The 19,819-nt window shown below is 37.2% G+C and overlaps 1 protein-coding gene across 2 annotated transcripts; it reads left to right on the top strand.

Annotated features, from left to right (window-relative positions):
• The first annotated feature begins 3,180 nt into the window (after positions 1 to 3,180).
• On the top strand, positions 3,181 to 17,781 carry LOC149076486 (cilia- and flagella-associated protein 298). Of its 2 annotated transcripts, none has more exons than XR_016194071.1 (7): positions 3,181 to 3,456; positions 6,187 to 6,354; positions 8,105 to 8,172; positions 8,292 to 8,450; positions 14,071 to 14,228; positions 15,395 to 15,490; positions 17,576 to 17,781. XR_016194071.1 is itself a non-coding variant. In XM_089244057.1 (7 exons), the coding sequence occupies exons 1-7, from the start codon at positions 3,318 to 3,320 to the stop codon at positions 17,684 to 17,686; spliced, it is 873 nt and encodes a 290-aa protein (XP_089100183.1). In that variant the 5' UTR covers positions 3,181 to 3,317; the 3' UTR covers positions 17,687 to 17,781. The 2 variants fall into 2 exon arrangements, 1 of the variants encoding a protein (XP_089100183.1); XM_089244057.1 differs by having other exon boundaries at positions 14,071 to 14,202.
• Positions 17,782 to 19,819: the final 2,038 nt, after the last annotated feature.

Raw genomic sequence — 19,819 nt, 5'->3', positions numbered from 1 at the left:
GAAAATTACAATTTTTACTGTCTCAGCAAGATGTTGAAATTCAGAATCGGTTGATTTGTCAAATAACTTTTTCGCCAGTTTCTCGGTATAGGACGTAATGTCAAGCACACCAGAATCCCGTCTAATATTAACATTCCTTACGAACCACGGAAGACCAGTGTACCGTCTTAGAATCTTGTTTTGAAATCTCTCAAGAGCGATAATGTTCATTTTATTTGGAAACAACCACACAGGTGCGCTATACAGCAGTACCGGCCTGATGGCCATTTTGTAGAGAATAATTTTTTTTGCGAATTAAAAAGCTTGAATGCTTATGGCTTAGTCTGTTGAGCATGATTGAGGCCACAGTTGCCCTGTGAATGGCATCACCACACATTGCCGGGAAAAATTGAACCTCTTATCCACTATCACACCCTAATATTTAGTGTGTGTGACTGGGTAGACAAGAACACCCTGTACATCAATATGTGCATAATGAGGTAAAGAAGTCTTATTTGTGAACCACATGAATTTGGTTTTATCAGCGTTCAGCTCAACACGGGTTCGAACACACCAGCGTTCAACCAATCTCACCATTTCTTGTAAGTTTGAAAGGGTCGTGCTAGGGTCCTTATCTGTGCAACAAAGAGCACTATCATCGGCATAGAGAGCCGTAAAGCCCTTAGGGGCAACTGAGAAGTCATTCATATGGGACAAAAAAAGTTGAGAAACTATGGTCTAGAGTTAGATCTTGGGTCATTTATCTCTCTGTACTCGGAAAGAACGCGCGTAGAGATAATTACTCACAAATTTAATGATGTTACACGGTATCTTCATACGAATCATCTTGAGCAGTTGCCCATTGTGCCAAACTTTGTCAAAAGGTTTATGATCAAGATTATGCTGCGTTAAACAATGATCAAGCGGTACAATGACTACTAAACCATGCGTGCACTTCGTCTATATTCCTCTGCGGAACTTCTAACGAATTGGTATATGTTGGAATGTGCGTATATGTGTTGTGAACTTAACGTGAAGTTCATTTCTGTGTAATGCTTGTTATATGCGGTGTTGTCATCTGTCATCAATAACTGTTGCGGTACAATGACTGTTGGTAGGTAGATTTTACGTTACTCAAGTTGCATGAGAAGACCTACCGCATTACAATACACTGCACCCTGGTCATGAGCATTTGCGTACCTGTACAGGTGCATAGTGGGTTTGGAGAACACAAGGAATTTCTCCCACAGCAATTCTGATCTACTAACTTTCAAAAAAGCATTTTAAATTAACAGAAATTCATAAAGAGAACATACAGTGTACAGGGTGTTCTGTTAATGGACCGACAAACTCAGAGAGTTGTTAGTAGGCATCAAGAGGAACAAAAATTGCAATGGAACATGGTGTTACAAACCATGTTGAGAGGGTGAAAATCGCGAAAAACGCAAGCAGGCTCTGAGTCCAGAGGAGACGAAAGGTGGATGCCAGTTGATCGCTGAATGCGTTCGTGGGTTCGCTCACCATATCTGACGACGTTATCACCATTTATACGACGCCTGTGGACACACCGGAGGATCTCATAGCGCGGATTGTCGCGCTGCGGCAGACATCAAAAGCATACCCAGTATCTGAGAGCGCGTCCGGGAATCGTTTTTACGTCGTTGTAGACTGTGCAATGACGTCAGTGGCCGCCACTTCCAACAACTCTTGTAATAATTAATCAAATAAATCATTTTGTAGTTATTATGTTACTTTTTGTCGTTCCAGCGTGACATCGAAACCTGCATGCGTTTTTCGAGATTTTCACCCTCTCAACGTAATTTGCGACACCGTGTTCAATTGCAATTTTTGTTCCTCTTGATGCCTACTAACAACTCTCTGAGTTTGTCGGTCCATTAACGGAACACCCTGTATAAAGGTATTTTCTTTCCAAAGGTATTCTTTCTTTCGGCAACTGCTGAAAGGAAAAATTAGCTAGATGGAAAAATTTAGGGGTTGGCAGTTTTAGGTGGGAATAGAGAAAACCGTTTTAAACCCCAGCAGCACCATAGAACGACGTGGAGATTTCGAAACCGTTCGACGTAGAAACGGCATACATTTGTCGCACAATGTCGAGAATATCCTTCGAAACGAAATGCTGTAAAAATTAGAGTAAAATTACTTTAGGGAAAAAAGATATTTTGGTGTTTGAGTGAATACATTCTTACTATATCGTTCGACATCGGACACGGAAAAATTTTCGACCACTTTTCGACGTTCAATTTTCATTCAACGTCGGACCGGTATCGGTACGATATCGTTATGCTACTGGGGAAATTATTGAATTTTAAAGTTGTGGAGCGATTCGGAAGCGGAAAAATCATGTTTGCTCCAGGCGTCGAAAATCTTAGTTGCGGCCCTGTTCACGAGCATCAAATTCAATTTTATTGAGGAGTCCAAATACTTCAAATTTCAGGATTTTATTTAAATACTTATGTGTGTGTGTGTGTCTCCCTGTTTTTTTTTCATTTGAAAAAAAAAAAAAATACTCCTCTTTTCCCAAAACTAGCCCTTAAAGTTTTGGAGAGCACTGAAATTACTCTTCAAAATTATTTGTTCGAGTAACACTGCTTGTACTGTAAAATGCTGTAAAATAAAGGCCACGAACCCACCGTTGCGCCCATCGAGAAGAAATATAATACAATACAATTTTTCCTCTAAGGTTGCGCCAATAAAATTTTTAATACTCCTTTTCAAAATAATATTTCGAATGCAGTATAATACTGAAATAATTTTTTTCTCAGACACTTTTTTTTTTTACGGACTCTCCCCGCCCCTTACCTTCAAAATTGTCCATGGACCGGTTGGAAAATTATCGATCTAACTCACACACAGTTTCGTTGATTGACGCGAAGACAGTTTAAAATTAGCGCGCTTCTCCAATCAGATTCATACACATGCTGCCATCTATTAGCGCGCTGGGAAGACTCGAGTGTATCAATTCGTCACTAGATGACAGTATACGTTCTATGGTAGAATTTTAATGCCTGTGATTTATAAAGATTTCGATATTAAATGATTTTTCGAGAAAAAAAAATGTAGAAAATTGAAATTTATATTAATATATGATGTATGAGACTCAGGCGGACATAAAATGTGAGCAAATAAAAGGTATATCAGTTGATTTGATCAAAAAGCAGCCGTTACAAAGGCCAATTCCAAGTTTATCGTCTGTTTCTATGGTTTTCGTTTGTATTTTCTCGTGGATTTTCGTCCCTCAGGGTCGTCATAGCACACGAGTATAAATTTGATTTTCGTATTGTTATTACTATTTGTTTTTCCGCGAAGCTTTGAAGAAGATGGTTGTGCTTCACGTGAAGCGAGGGAACGACAGTTTGTTTCTGTACGAGGCGACCGTCAACGATCCCGTGTCGAATCTCCTATCGGAGATTGTCCGCATACAAAACGGCAGGCTGAAAATCGACAGGATTTGCCAAGGTAAATTTACTTTGAGGACGAGGGGGGGGGGGGAGGCCGAGTCTCATCGCCCCTCCTCTGAAAAAATTTTCCTCATCGGCATTCGCCCCCACACCCCCTTTCGTCGAGTCTGATCTGGGAAATTCGTCTCCAACATTTCGTTCTCAGTTTCCTCTTCTCCTTCCCGACATGTTGCCCTGACACTTTCCCGCCCCCCCCCTCTTCAGACGTTTATCTTCTCCCCTGATGTTTTGCTTTTTTGACCCTTTTTACCCTGCACGTTTCCCTTCTTCAATTCGATTCAATACAATTCTTCCCCCAACATTTTGCCCTGACGTTTCACCTCTGACACTTTTCGCTTCTGGACGGACTACTGATTTTTTCTTCCCTGGATGGAAAAATTTAGGGGTTGGCAGTTGTAGGTGGGAACAAAGAAAACCGTTTTAAACCCCAGCAGCACCATAAAACGACTTAGAGATTTTGATACCGTTCCCGATATCGTTCGACGTAGAAATGTCATACCTTTGGCGCACAATTTGATGTAGAGAAATTTGGATTATTTCTAAAGAGACTAATCATCATACAAGGTACTTTCTTTCGAAACAAAATTCTCTAAAAATTAGAGTAAAACTACTCTCTTTAAAGAAAAAAGAAATTTTGGCAGTTATTGAGTGAATACATTTTTACTATATTGTTCTGATATTTCACTCCTGACACATTTCTTCCCCTGGACATCTCTCTTCTCCCCCGACATTTTGCCCTGTTGTTTCGTTCCTGTCACTTTTCCCCCAGACATTTCTCCTCTCCCTGACGTTTTGCTCCCAACACTTTTCAACCTGAACGTCTCTCCTCTCCCCCAACATTTCACCCCGACATTTTGCTCCTGGTACTTTTTACCCCTGGGTGTTTCTCTCTTCCCTGAGGTTTCACTCCTGACACTTTTTGCTCCAGACATTTCACCTTGTATAATCCAATGATCATAAATTACTTGATTACTTACGTAGGACAGATTTTGCCTCCTAAGAAATGTGTCTTTTGCCTAAATTTTTTTGATTTGTAAGGCTGTTGTGAGCTCCTTTTATTCCGCTTAGTCAAGTCTGTCTCAATTTATAGGCTCACCCAGGCATTTCCAGGGTCCAATCTATAATAAGATTTACTATTGAAGGACCGGTTACATGTGTCAAGTAATTTAGTAGTTCAAGTACTTTTAAATGTATGCAGACATTGAGGGCTGTTAAGTTGTCAAGTAGATAGAATTTAGTTTATTTTTTATTTTTTGGTTGAGCAAGCTGTCCTATGTGCATGTGTTAGCGAGCACAGCCTCATATTATCTAATGATCATTCAGTACTTGATGAGACAGTACTACGTACATCACAGAGTTTAAGCTATGGTTGCATTTTTTGCAAAATGCAAAAAAATGGTAGTCACTTTTGCAAATATGTGTACAGATGGTATGGAACGAGTAGACATCCAACCATCAATCATTAGCAAAATGCTACATTAGCATTGTAGAATTTTTTAAAGCATATCTCCCCATTTTCGCTTTTTTGCGAAAGGAATTTTTTATCTAGCTTAAACCCTGACATACATTAGAACAGTACAGCGATATCTCAGTTAATATCTAGCCTCCTTACAAATTTTTCGGTTAATGTAGTTTTTTTATGTAATTTTTCTCTCTCCGCTAACAAATATTGACATATATGCTAACATAAAACATCCACGTTGTGAGCTGAATTTTAGTGCCAATCATCACCAGAATTACAGTCACTTAAGCTTGATTAACTTATATCCACCTCAAAATATTTTTTCCAGATGTACCATCACTTATCTTTCTGAAAGTTTTTGAACCATTTCATGTAAAATGAAAGATGTGGCGAATAGAAAATTCATTGAAAAAAAACAATGGGCCCATGTTTTCAGAGCACGCGTTCTTTCGATGCAAAACTTTTAGCATCAAACTGAACAGTCTGGACACATTTTAAGAGATTGTTTTTTTCATCTACATGTTTCGGACACAGGAATGAGCTGATGAAAATCACAAATGGATGGGGGACACCTACGATCCGGACTGGGTGTTATCAACACCAGCTTTATTGAACTAAAGCTGACATCAGAAGTGTTTCAAAGCTGTGGGTACTCGCCTTGAGCTTATGTAGGAAATTTTGATTTCTCTGAATCAATTCTGGGATGCTCAGACCCATGCCATAAGTCACCATGGGTGCTTGAGCATCCCTGGCTCTAGCACTTCGCGCTGCTGTTGGTTGTGTACATAGTGTAAAATAAAGAGATCTTCAGTATCTCATCTTCCTAAAAATTCTCATTTATCCATTTTTTAAGCTGTTTATTTTAGCTGTTGGTCAGTTTTTCTATTTTTTAAATATTATTCCTTAGTTATCTTTAAATTTTGGGCAATACCTGGAACAAATTAAATGACTTTCTGTAGAAACCTATGGAAAATCACATTTTGGCTAATAAACATGATTCTAGAACAAATTATCTTCATTAGCCAAGGTACTGCTGTATTTCGTGTTTGACACCTTATCAACTTTATCACTTGATGTGTGTAAATGGGTCTTAAGGTTTTTAAAGACAATAAAATAGGTGATACTATGTTCATTGTCTTGACTCTGTATTGATAAGTTATTGCATTCTTTTTCAAAAGAAAAGAAACTCAAAGTGCAAAAAATTATGTTATCTCGTGTTCTTAACATGATTAATTTATTGTTTTTGTCAATTTTGTAATATTGCAGAACTTGAAGATTTGGCTGAACATGGAGCATGCCTTCCTCCGACTATGCAAGGTCTTACGCGGGATCAAGTGATTGACTTGAAACTGGTCGATAGCTGGACCAGAGATCATATCAAGGGAGATAATCACGTGGATAACCCTGATACTTTTGGGAAAAGGAATGGCAAAGGTTTCTCTAAATTGCTTGTTATTCTGTTGCTTTCCATTTATTTTTACTTTGTTTCTCAAGTTTTTCAACATCATTTTCATAAATGATTATTTATATATATGAAAATAATAACTGTCAAATCTATAAGTATTTATCCTTTTGTTTTATACAGGGGCACCATTGTTATGTAACAAGGAGGTGTGCGTTTCACTCAGGAGGCAGCGTAGGCTTTAGTTAGACAAATTTGTGACAGTAACAATTCACATGACATCATGCTTTTTGAGCTGTACCTAAATGACGGAAATGTTGAGAAAACATGAGGGAACAGGCAGGGTGTGGGACCACGATACCCAAAACAAGAATGTAATATATTGCGGTAGGACTCAAGACAAAATCTCTACTATATCGGAACTTATTTTTGGCCTACCCTCTCTCTCACAATTTATCCCAACAATTCCTAAGGGAAAAAACTAAGGAATGTATTTTTGTTCTTTTATATACCCCCACTGTTTACACATGCACCCTCCTTCCATCTATCCCCTCTTCACACTCCACCTTTGCCACCGTGGCGGTTGGCTAAAGATGGTTTTCTGGTGGTTCCCAACTTTGAGGTGTGAATGCAAGCAGATCTCCCTGTTGAAAAGTTTTGCCACAGTGAGCAACAGGCCTACAATGATACAGTTATTCAATCACTACACTACACTTCACTCACTCATAGTTAGAAAAATTGATGGCAGCACACTACACAGAACAAGCATTACACAGAAACAAATTTCATGTTAGGCTCACAACATGTACATGCACTGCTGCCAGCATGGCCGGGTCTTCTTTGACCACCTTGCTTAAATCTCTCCATTGAGACAGATCAGCAGGCCATGATCTGGTTAGACGGAGGATTTGGTGTCCCTCTAGAGCAGATGGAAATCATATTCCTTAATTTTTTTTTTTTTTTGGTCTGTTAAATTTTTTCACCCATTCACCTCCGATTTAGTACCCTGTGCTGCCACATGGGTCGCATGGCCCATAGCCACCCTATTCTATAATATCTAAATATACTCCTCTATAATATAAATGAGCTTCGATGCAATGACAAAGCCATTCACTGATCTGCTCAAGCAATATTAAACCTTACATTAGCAATGACGAGACATCTTGCCTAACTTGATGCCTTGTATTTTGGAAATTACGGAATATCTTTGTGTCCTTGGAACCCTTTTATTTTGTCATTGCCAAGTCCAACTAGCTCTGTACAGACGGCTTTCTTCGCAAACATGTTTTCTATCCTTTCAACCTGTCACATCAACCTCCATTGGGCAGAGTAATAAGCCTTTGTTCAAAGTTTGATAACAGAAGAAGAGTGGTTTTTTTCCCCCCTTTGCTTCAGGGTAGTCCTTTCAGTATAAAGAATAGAAAATGATAGCGTATTTCTCTTCCTTGGTTTTTTTAATTAGTATTATTCTCTGTGTTAGGAGAACAATTATCATCTGCACAAAATTAGAAAAAATGGTCTTGAAAAAAATATGTGGCATTTTGCAGAAGTTTCAGTGATTTCCACTGCAGCAGTTATAATGCAAAGTAAGAAAATTTGGAAAACATGCTTAAAAGATTAATTATGCCTTAGGGAATGTTGCTTAAAAGCCCATCTGTTTACCAATTGCAGTTGAATTATTTTATTGCCACTGTGTTGTAACCATTCTGTCTTTTAATGTCAATATGATTTGCAGAGGAATAATCACCCGACCATAATTTTCTGTGGTTATTTTATTTTCAGCTCCTCTTCAGAAGTTCGCTGATGTTCTAACAAAAACTGCAGCTGAAGTAAAAATAAAAGTTTCCAAGGCAAGTGTTATGAGTACAATTTTTTTTTGACGAGAGAAATTCACAAAATTGTGTGTTCAGTATGGACTGTTTTGAATACTAAAAGCAAAGTTGTTTCATTTCTTTTCTTCACCACACAGAAATTAGTTGATTCAAACATCAACCTGCAATACATTGATGTTCAGGATGCTCTGGACATGTTGAAAGGAGCAGTCATGATTGCCTATCCAATGGGTTTGCCATCATATGACACTGTTCAGCAAGAACTGGAAAACAAAGAGGATCTTTCTGGTACACAAGTACGATTACAGACTTCTAATTTTGTTTAGTTTTTCTCAAATGTGTGCTGTGAAAATTCTTATATATTATTCTCTGGTCCCGAAGTATGTTTCATAGTGTTTATACAGTTGATGTTCGATTTTACAAACTGGTGTTCCATCCCGAACAGCATGCCATTGAGCTACTGTTAAAAGCTGCCCTATTTTACAAACTCTGATTTCTATTAAATGTCTATTTTACTCATCATTTTTCTTCCGCTATTCTTTAAATTTTTTTAGTTATTTTATTCTCGCCACCTCAGAGTTTGTTGTAATCAAAAATAAACTTTAATTCAGACATACTACCTGTCTTAAGAGAAAATATAGAGAGGAGATATACAGAAATGTTCAATTATTCATCCCAAACATGCAAGTGTTTTGCAAATGATGCTGATGAAGAAGCAATCTCCACGAACAACGACATTTTAGAGGGCGAATGGGTGGTCGTGGATGAGGTAGAGGGGGATAGTGATAGGGGTTTAATCATCGGCGATTCTATGGTTAGGGAACTTGGGAACCGAGTGTGTAGGGATTTTCGGGGTTTCGAGCGCTGTTGTCTTCCTGGGGGGAAGATCGGCAACGTTCGAGACGTTTTTCATCGCCGAAAGTTGCCCTTGCGGGTGATTCTGTGGGTGGGAACAAATCAGGTAGGAGCGAATATTAGTGAGTCTCTGTCAGAATACCGGGATTCACTATTATCCGCTAGGGAGGGGGGTTCAGATGTGGCAGTGATTCCAGTGCTGCCAAGGGGTAGTAGGGGATATAGGAGTAGGATCCACCAATTCAATATAGGCCTGAAGGACATTTGCTCCTCACTTGGGGTCACGTTCTTGGAGCTTCCCGCATTTACCGATAGGTGGCTTCGTTCGGATGGGATCCATCTAAATAAGAGAGGGGTCTGGGAGGTTTACGATAGTCTTAGGTCAGGTTTTTTACTCCCAGACCACGTAGTCGGGAATGCGGGTTAGTTAATGATAATCACAACAGTACTGACGGGGAATTACCCACCTCTGACTTGGATGGCTTCTCGATTGACAACAAACCACCGGGCAAATTAAAATGTGTGTTAATAAATGCCAGGAGCTTGGGTAATAAGAAAGATTTTTTAGAAACTATGATAGTTGTGGAGGACTTGGATCTTATAGCCATTACAGAATCTTGGGCAAACAATGGGGATGAATCTTTCTTACACATCTCCGGATACGATACTTTTTTGAGAAATAGATCTGATAGGAAAGGGAGTGGAGTGTTGATATACGTGAAGTCATGTTTGAAGGCTAGAGAGTGTAACGTGCAGAGAAGTGATATTGAAACCATATGGGTTGAACTTGAGAACAAAAGACGTCATAAGCTTATTGTTGGGGTTTGTTACAATCCACCGAATAGGGATCAAAACTATATCGCCAAAATGCATGATGAAATTTCCTACATGTGTAAGCGAAAGAGGGTTCTCATACTAGGGGATTTCAATTACCCGGGTATTGATTGGGAGAACCTTTCATCTGGAAATCAGTATGAAAGAGACTTTCTTAAGTTGGTGCTCGAAAATTTTTTGTATCAGCATGTATCAGAAGCCACTAGGGGTACTGCTATTTTGGATTTAGTTCTTACTAGTTCTGAGGATCTAGTTGAACATGTTTCGGTGGGGAAAGAGTTTTCTTCCAGTGATCATCGTATCGTCAGATTTCACTGTAACTTTTCCTCGGGTAAGGTTGATAACAAAAGACTGGTTCCTTGTTTTCGGAGAACTAACTTTGATGTTTTGCGAAGAAGGTTAGCGGAAGTTTTCAAAGACCGGTTGGAATCAGTAGGGGTGGTAAGTCAATGGGAAGAATTTAGTACGAAGCTGTCCTCTGTTTTGCACGACGTCATACCCTTTGTTCGAAAAAAGCGTGTTTGTACATCACACCCTCTATGGTTCACGGATAGCGTGCGGAACCTTTATCTTGAAAAGAAAAGAGCATTCAGAGAGTATAAAAGTGGACGAGGTGACCTATCATTGTTTACTGATAAAAGAAGACTGTTGAAGAAAGCGATAAGGGATAGTAAAAAGCAAGTTGAATCTAGGTTGGCAGATAACATTGGCTCTGACCCAAAATCATTTTTTCGATACGTCAATAATGGATGTAAGGGGACAGTTGGCCCCCTCTCGATAGGAGGCTCAAAAGTAGAGAGCAATGTAGGCATGTGTAGTGCTTTCAATGACTTTTTCGCGTCGGTTTTTAATGGAGATAATGATATTCGATATACGGGTGTTGCATGGGGTAATAAAACGCTCAACGATATTCAAGTGGAAGACGTGGAGGTCCTAAATCTTCTAAGAAATGTATGTGCAAGCAAAGCACCAGGACCAGATGATATCTATCCCAGGGTTCTCAGGGAAGGTGCTAATGAATTGTTGGGGCCAGTCGCACAGATATACAGGAGTAGTGTTGCTGAGGGTATCGTCCCGAGAGATTGGAAACTGGCTAACGTTGTTCCGATATTTAAGAAGGGTAGTAGAGAAGTGGTGTCTAATTATCGTCCAGTGAGTTTGACGAGCTCCCTCTCGAAAATTTTGGAAATTATCATCAAAAGGCAGTTTGTGAAGTGGATAGACGAGAATAATGTATTGTCGGATAATCAGCATGGGTTCAGGAAGGGGAAGTCATGTGTAACTAACCTCCTTTGCTTCTATGATTACGTGACTAAGGCTTTGGGTAAGAGCAAAAATGTCGACGTTGTTTACCTTGATTTCCAGAAGGCATTCGAACGGGTCCAACATGGCAAACTCTTGAAGCGTTTACACGAGATTGGAATAGGGGGCAACTTGCTGAATTGGATAGAATCGTGGTTAAGAGATAGGTCGCAACGAGTTATGGTGAACGGGGAATTCTCTGGTTGGACAGACGTCACAAGTGGAGTTCCTCAGGGAAGTGTCCTTGGCCCCATACTTTTTTCACTTTTTATCGACAAACTCGATCAGGGTATCGATGGAATTACTAGCAAATTCGCAGATGATGTGAAGCTAATGGGGGTAATCGGAAATGAAAGCGATAGGGAGTTGCTCCAGACCAACTTAAACAAGATTGCAGCATGGGCAAATGAATGGAGCATGACGTTTAGCGTAGATAAGTGCATGGTCGCTCATTTTGGTTCGAACAACCCACGGTTCTCTTACGAGTTGAATGGTGTCACTATCCCGGATGCAACTAGAGTCACCGATTTGGGAATTCTCATTGACGACCGACTTAAGTTTTCTGAACATTGTTCAGCGGTTGTCAAAAAATCGAATAGAATGCTTGGTCTCATTTTCAAAAAGGTCTCTTCGCGTTCTCCTAAAGTCATTCTTCCGCTTTTTCGAGGCTTAGTTCGTCCTGGACTGGAGTATGCTGTAAGGTTTTGGAGACCATACCTACAGAGGGACATAGACTTGGTTGAAGGGGTGCAGAGAAGAGCTACGCGTGTCCTTATTGGCACACAGGGCTTGAGTTATGAAGAAAGACTTCATTTTTTGAATATGTTTACATTGGATGAACGCAGGTGTCGAGGAGATATGATCGAAGTGTTCAAAATTTTCAATGGGATGGATAGGATGGACCATGAACTTTTAGTACACCGCCAATCGACTGCTTTTACAAGGGGACACCAGTATCGATTGGTGAGGGACAATGCAAGGTTATGGTGTCGCAGGGAATTTTTCTCCAATAGGGTTGTTAATAAATGGAATAGCTTACCCCCGGAGGTAGTAAATTGTAACACAATTGACACGTTTAAAAAGAAATACGATAAACATGTTGGGGTAAATCGAGAAGCTATCCATTCTTAGAATAAGACAACCATAAGTATTCTTTATGGGCATTGTATAATATTTTATCATGTGTATATATTGTTTGTAATTTGTGTTAATTGCATTTTTAATGGGGTTGCTGTATTTTTGAAACATATGACAACCATATTTTTATGGGCATCTTTTTATCAGCCACCTCGTTGGGCATTTTGCCTGTTGTGGCGTTGTATTTGTATTTGTATAAATGTGTGCCAGGAAGGTGGGTTGGATTGTTGGCATGGGGGTGACCATGAATTGAAAATGCATTAACAATGTACTTCACTTTTCGTGCATCATGATTGGCTAAACTAGTGGCTTCAAAAAGGATACGATGCATTAGTTATTGATAGGCCATTTCTAAGTCGGGATCAGTCAAACTCTATTTCAGTTAACTGCTGTTAATCTACTTATCTCCTCATAATTTCAAAAAACTGAAAAACATTGTGCTTGACCATGGATGAAAAAAAAATTAATATGCGAACTCTTTTACAAAGACAGAAATTGCCAAAAGGTATAGGATTCATAAAATTATACTGAGTCTTCTAATCAAAGATCAGCGAAAGATCGTTTCTATGGCAAGTGGTTCCAGCAGTGTTCCACCATCCTGGAAATATTTCTGAGAAGCGAGATTCGTGTGAAATATTATCCTAAAAAAATTCCATGGAATCTTTTATTCACCAAATGTTGCGATGTAGCAAACAAAAATAGGGGATTTTTATGGAAATCATCAATAACGGTGATAATGATCAACTCATTTTTTATTTCCCACACTTTTTCATTGTCTTTCTCATTTACAAATTAATTATCAAGTACAAAGATTTTTAACAGCTGGCTGATGCGAAGATATATTTAGGAAAGAGAAAATTCAACTGCCCTTGTGGGGAATCGAACCCACGTCCTTTCACTTTCCGGGTGAATGCACTTGACTACAAAGGCAATGAGTATCTCAATCTTTCCTTGGGGCTTGTGTACACTGATGGGACGGTCCTGTAAAGTAATCAGAAAAGATTGAGATATTCATTGCCTTTGTTGTTTAGTGATCTAGGGCGTTCACCTGGAAAGTTAAAGGATGTGGGTTTGATTCCAGTAAGGGCAGTTTAATTTTCTCTCTTTCCTAAATATGTCTTCGCATCAGTCAGCTGTTAAAAACCTTCATATGGATAGCGGAGAGAGGCATCATCCTTGGATAATTATCAAGTCTGTACAGGTTCAAAAAAACATGAGCATCAACTGTATTTCCCATCGGTAACGATAACTCCTGTATAGCGATATGCTTCTCTGGTCCCTTGAGTACCTTTTAATAGGCTGTATTATTAATATTTTTAAATTAGTGCCGCTTGCACTTGCTTTCTTAGAATATCATTGGAACTAATCAAAACTTTTAGCAAATGTTTTGTTACCATATAAGCCAATGCCATGCCTATATATTTATGCAGCTGCCCAGAAGGTATCCAAGGTTCAAATCCACTAAATCTGTATTTATATATTTAACAGTTGTGAAGATGCTGAGAAGCAATGCATATTGATATTTAGAATGGGGGGGGGGGGAGTGAATGCATAGCATTACGAACTTTGCTATGATTGTCTATTCTTTTTCTTTCAAAATAGTACTTTTAGTCCAAAAGAAATCATTTGTCATCAAGTTGCGGTACTTAGTTTTTCTTTGTCTCACATTTGAAGATTTTTGAAACATAATTATTTGACATACAAAAAAAAACCCAATTTATTAGTTCCTGATGACAAGAATCAATTATTGTATTTGTTTCCTCTAAATGATTATTATTTCCTTTTAAGGCTGGCAAAGAGGTCCTTGAAGTGTCAAGTTCTGAATTGTGGTGGGCTGGGAAGCAGTTGAAACATGACAAGAAACTCAGTGAATATATAGGCAAAAATGAGAAGACTAAAATCGTTGTCAAGTTGCAAAAGGTACTGCCTGCCTCTTCTGATAAAAAGTAATAGTTCTTATTTTTTTTTTTACCTGCATTTAGTTGAGTCATTAATAGTCTTTTTTTGTCATATTTATGTATGCCTAAAAACTGCATCTCTCTCCGCACACACATCTGCTTAACCAACAAACCTTTTCATTGATATGTAATGCATGCACAAACATAGAACAGCCAAGTCACGAGCTAGATTTTTACACCAATCACACCATCGAAATTATGTCCACCTCAGAATATATTTCCAGATGTGCCTCTACGTCTCTTTCACAAAGTTTTGAACACACACCAATAGAAAAGGCACTGAAAAAAAAGGAGCCTATGTTTTTAGAGCAAGACTCAACATCGAACCGGGTGGTCTGGACATTCTGAGGTGATATTTTCCATCTGCATGTATCAGACACAGGAATGAGCTGACCCAATCACAAATGGATGGAGACCTATGAACTCGACTAGGTTGTTCTACCCTACTACAGCTTTAGTAGACTAAAGCTTTGTTGGTTGTGCACATAGTAAAAAATAAGATCTCTTTTCAGTATCTCATCTTCCTGTAAATTCTCCTTTATCCGAATGCAAAACCTTCTGAAATCAATGGATGACATAGAAATTTCAAAATTTTCAGACTTGACTAGCTCTAATTTTAATCAAAAGGTAACATTTCCGCTAATTTTTCTTTCAAAACAGAACATTTATAAAATACAAATGTCGATAACTTGTTTCTATTATGCCTTGAACGTTGATCAAGAGAAACATAGTATTTAAATATTCTTATACCATTTCCATATTGCAACCTGTTGGGCTATTTTCTACTTTTGTAAAGCAAACATTCTACCGGAATATGTTTTGTTACTTCTACTGTAAATTTAGCAAAAGTAGAAATGCTCCCTTTTGAAAACAAGCTCCTCAATTATCTTTATTAGCTGAGGTACCACTGTAATTGTCATTGATTGTATATTTTTGTTATTTTTAACTGAAAACCATGCTTTCCTTCTACATTAATTGAATTTTATTCAAGATTTAGCACATGTACTTCATTTCAATTCATACCAGTAAGTATCAAAACTTAACTATGCCATTAATTAGGACACGTTCACATACATTTATAAATGTTTCTATGTACCCACATTCATCATCTCCAGCATTTATTGATCTATGCTTGCGGTAAACTTTAATTTTAGAAAGGAGAAGGGGCTCCTTCGTTGGAACCGATCATGACGGCAGAGCAGCAGAAAGAGTTGATGATGGCACAGTACAGGCGGCAAGAAGAGCTGAAGGTACAACTTGTGTTATGATTTCAATCACTTTGCGCAAGAAATGTGAATTTCATGAAAATTTTTTTGTTATTGATAATTTGCTTAAAATATCCATGGATTCAACAATTTCATATCATTAAAGATAGAAGTAACATAGTAAAGAACAAAAAAATTATTTTTTAAGCCTAAATAGAGTGATTACATTAACAGCATTATAATTTCTCTGTATTTTTGACAAAATTAACACTTGGGGCAGGTGGTGTGAAATAATGACATCCTGGTGTAAAAAAGAACTATAGAGGTTAATCCATTTTACACAAGCAGAACATTTTATGAATTTTTATTGCCCCTTGTCCCTGAAAGGGAAATAGTATATGCTCACACCAGTGGTTGCTTAGCTCCAAATGTAAAACACTCGGCGATAGTTTCCGCAGGCAGAGGCAGATTTTTTCTCTTTAAATGGAACCAAGTGACATCTAGGCTGTCTCATCTGTGTGCACTTGAACCAACTGCCAAACTGAGTTTTCATAATTATTTTATTTAAACAGAACTGAGTTATCTTTGGCCATTAGTTTACAGAAAACTTACATGAGAGGAACTTGTAGGAAAGGGCAACCTAGAATTTCCCCAGACGAAATTCAGAAAGTAAAGGATCACATTAATTATGTTTTTCCCAATATAAACTCCACTATTGTTGGAGAGAGAGAGTGGTGAAATGGAATATGTCAACAGAATCAAAAATGTATAACTCGTACTAGAAAATAAAAAATGGCAAGTAAGTTTTAGTTGCTATAGGATGATACTTCACACACATTTTGATATCAAAAGAAAGAACCTGAAGAAAAATACTGGCAATAAATGCAAGTTTTTTCATGCTAATATGAAGAAAAATCACAACATTGCTGACATGAGAGAAAGATGTTTAAATATGCATCAGTTAGAGCAATGAATTATGACCTGAGAACTGCAAACGAAAATAAACACCTGGAAACTTTGTTATGGAGAAAACATTGCCCCTACCTAGAATCTCAACAAATGTTATTTATTACAAAAGGCAAATATGGGTGTATAATACTGGGAATCCACTCTGGAAAAGAAAGCAAAAGTTTCTTTTATATTTGGGTAGAGGGGACTGCAGGATGAGGGTTCTGCTTGCGAGAACACATTCTTAATCATGTTGGAAGGAATGCGACAGATCTTGTATATTTTATGGTCTGACTCATGTGGGGGTTGGTCAGAACCAAAACAAAAAATTTGCTCATGATGTTTGATGTCATTGTATGATGACCTTGAAATGCGGAAATCTGATATTGAAGTACTTCATTCCAGGGCAGTTATGTTCCAAACGATTCTGATTACGGTGATGTAGAATCTGCCCTAAAAAGCCAACAACTATACACTTTGGAGAATTATGTTCAGGTGATGGAAGGATATTGCAAAAAAGAAGAAAAAAATTGTGTCACAAATGCAGAAGGATGACTTCAAAGGGACCAAAGAATTGAAAAAGTTATCACTAATAGGAAGATGGAAACTAGGGGAAAGAAAATCAACTGGCTCAGTTCATGCTATTAAACTAGGGAGGAATAAACCATTTTCAGACGAAAACTAGCCATTCACAAGACAGGTTCATTTAAGTAAATATTAATGGTGATTTGTTCCTTTTATATAAAAGTTGTCCATAGACACAGTACTCTTGATAATCCAGTGTTTTTAGGCGGGTTTTCCTCGAGCATTTGAAAGTAAAAATGTGTCATTGTGCAGGTGGTTATATTACTTAAAATGGGCTTCTCAATTGACTTCCAGTAATCTGACTCACCCTGGTCCGATATGTGCCAGATTAGCAAGTCTAATATATATATATATATATATACACAACAAAACCAACATTTTACATAATCTGAGATGGCCTTGGTCCCATCCACCTCAGATTATCAACTCTTCTGTATTGAGAAGAGATTAAAAGTGCTTTTAAATACAATGTTAAATAAAATCTTCAAAAACATCACTATTTAAAGACTTGTTATATGTAGAATATTGTTTCATCATATATTAATTTTATAATTTGATTGTTTCAAGGAATGTTGATGCTTTATTATTTTGTTTAAGAGGCTTGAAGCAGAGGATGATGACAGCTATTTGAATTCAACATGGGCTGACAATAGGAAACTCCAGAAATCGTTTCAAGGACTTGCGAACATCAAATTCAATTTCCAATGACATTCTGGAATGCTTCCGTGGAACTGCATGATCTTACAAGTGATTCTTCTATTTTTGCTGTTCAGAAGTATTAAAAAGTATTCCAGAAAATACAACTTTCCATTTTGAATTGGTTATCAGAATTCCGTGGATATAGTTTTAATGTTCAATTTGTAGTTTTACAACGAATGTTTGAATTTTGAAATAAATATTGACTATGCACGTCTTTTTTTTAATCACTTATACACGTAGTTACATTAAATTTGAATGACCTCAAATTGAATAGCTGCAACTATTCCTCTTGCAAAGAAACCGTTTTGTAAAGAAACTATTTCCTCTAGCAGTCTATGTGCCAAAACTATAATCAACATATTACTCATGGAAACTACTTCAATATCATTTGACTTCAGTCATGATAGCATTAAACAAGAGGATAAATGTGCTAACATTTTCACTGAATTTACATCTTGTAAAATTAAATTGATATAGAGAGCAATGTTATTTGCTCAGCACAAAACACATTGAAAAGAGAATTCCAAGATATATTTAAGACCGAGACAAACTTGGGAAAGAAAAGTTATACCAGGGCTGACAAGTGGTCATTGTTGTGAGGATAATACAAGTTGAAAATGTCTCTAGGCAGATATTTTTCAAACTTCCACACAATACTAATGTCCGAGTTTTCATGTTATGCAAGTAAGTAATTTTCACTTCAAAATATGAAAGTTATATAACAGCACCAATATAGCATGAAACAAGCATAACTGGCAACAAATACTTTAAGTGCATACTTCATTAGTGCAATGCAAAACATGTTCTGCGTTCTACTAATTCATTAGAAATTCCCCAGAAGAATGTTTCTACAGTGCTTGTGTGGTCAAGTAGTCCTCTCGAAATTGACAAGAATGTTACACAGGGAGAACTATTTCTTTTATAACCCAATAAAAGTTCATCCCAGCATTGATATCAGAAAAATTGTTTTAATTAAATCAACATATTTTCACAAAACTTGATAAATAAGCAAAAAGGGAAAAATAACTTTATTCATGAAATAACTTGTGTACAACTTTTATTGACTACAGAAATATATTCAACTCAACACATGCACTATACAAACAATGGCATTGAATATTTACAAAATAAGTCTTCCATATGCAACAACAATATCTTCATTACTATTATTGAATCAATCTTTATATTGAAGAGGGGAAAAAACCATTCTTTCTAAATGGCATGGAAATATTCTCAAAATCAGTTATTCGGGAAATGAAAACAGGATGTTTGAAAAAAAAGTTTTGAAAAATTGTGCTATTTCATCACTATAGCTTTTTATATTTTCAAACAAAATTTAAAAACATTGTCACTTCATAAAGGGAACACATACCATTGGTTCTACATTTTGGATAACTTCAGCCAATACCAAAATCAGTATATAATAATCTTATCTAGGAACTGTGATTGCAGACATTGCTTTGCATTAAACATTCAAAAACGAAACAAAAATTTATGAAATTCTCTCAATAATGTTAATAAATAACCTTTTTTTATGAACTGTGGGGGACCATGAAAAGTATTTTCCATGGGATATTATCTGAAAATACAATTTTGAAAAGTTACTCCTCTTCAAAATTTTAAGGAAGATTTTTTTGTAAAAAGAAAGTAATTTCTCACTGATTAAAAAAAAAGCCATTAGAAAAAAAATTACCTAAAACTTAAAGGAATATTTTTTTTTTTCACTCCTCAACAAAATTTGAAGTGAAATTGAATTTTGATGCTTAATCATGCATCTAGGCACACTACTATCATGTTGTCGCAAATGACAATAAATCTTATGGATAAAGCAGGGGCTTGCCAAATCTTTGGTTGCCAAGGTGACAGAATTTCTATATTTTATAAATTCAGATCAGGACAATTTTTGGAATTCATGCCAGCATATCTTGCCAACGTGGAAAGGGGGGTTGCTATGTTTTTGGAAAAGTTAAAGGTGAGTCAATAGAAAATTATGTGATTAAATTACAGAAGCACTCTGGCTATTGTAACTTTTGAGATAAATCTGGATGTGATGCTAAGTTTTATGGGCTTGATGGATGAAAATATCTGAAACTGCTGCCTGTTGTCTAGATTTTGTTATCGTGAGAATTTGATTTAAGATGA

Source organism: Pholcus phalangioides, unplaced genomic scaffold (assembly GCF_987345545.1).
Source record: "Pholcus phalangioides strain wild (caught in Gottingen) unplaced genomic scaffold, Ppha-v1.0 ptg000015l_1, whole genome shotgun sequence".
In the NCBI taxonomy this organism is placed as follows: Eukaryota; Metazoa; Arthropoda; class Arachnida; order Araneae; family Pholcidae; genus Pholcus; species Pholcus phalangioides.
This window is presented reverse-complemented; position numbering and strand designations above follow the sequence as displayed.

Excerpts from the sequence above, each read along its gene's own strand:
- LOC149076486 (XM_089244057.1), top strand. The coding sequence starts at position 3,318 with ATGGTTGTGCTTCACGTGAAGCGAGGGAACGACAGTTTGTTTCTGTAC. Across the intron at positions 8,173-8,291 it reads TAAAAATAAAAGTTTCCAAG|AAATTAGTTGATTCAAACAT; the intron begins GCAAGTGTTATG and ends TTCACCACACAG. Across the intron at positions 8,451-14,070 it reads AGGATCTTTCTGGTACACAA|GCTGGCAAAGAGGTCCTTGA; the intron begins GTACGATTACAG and ends TTTCCTTTTAAG.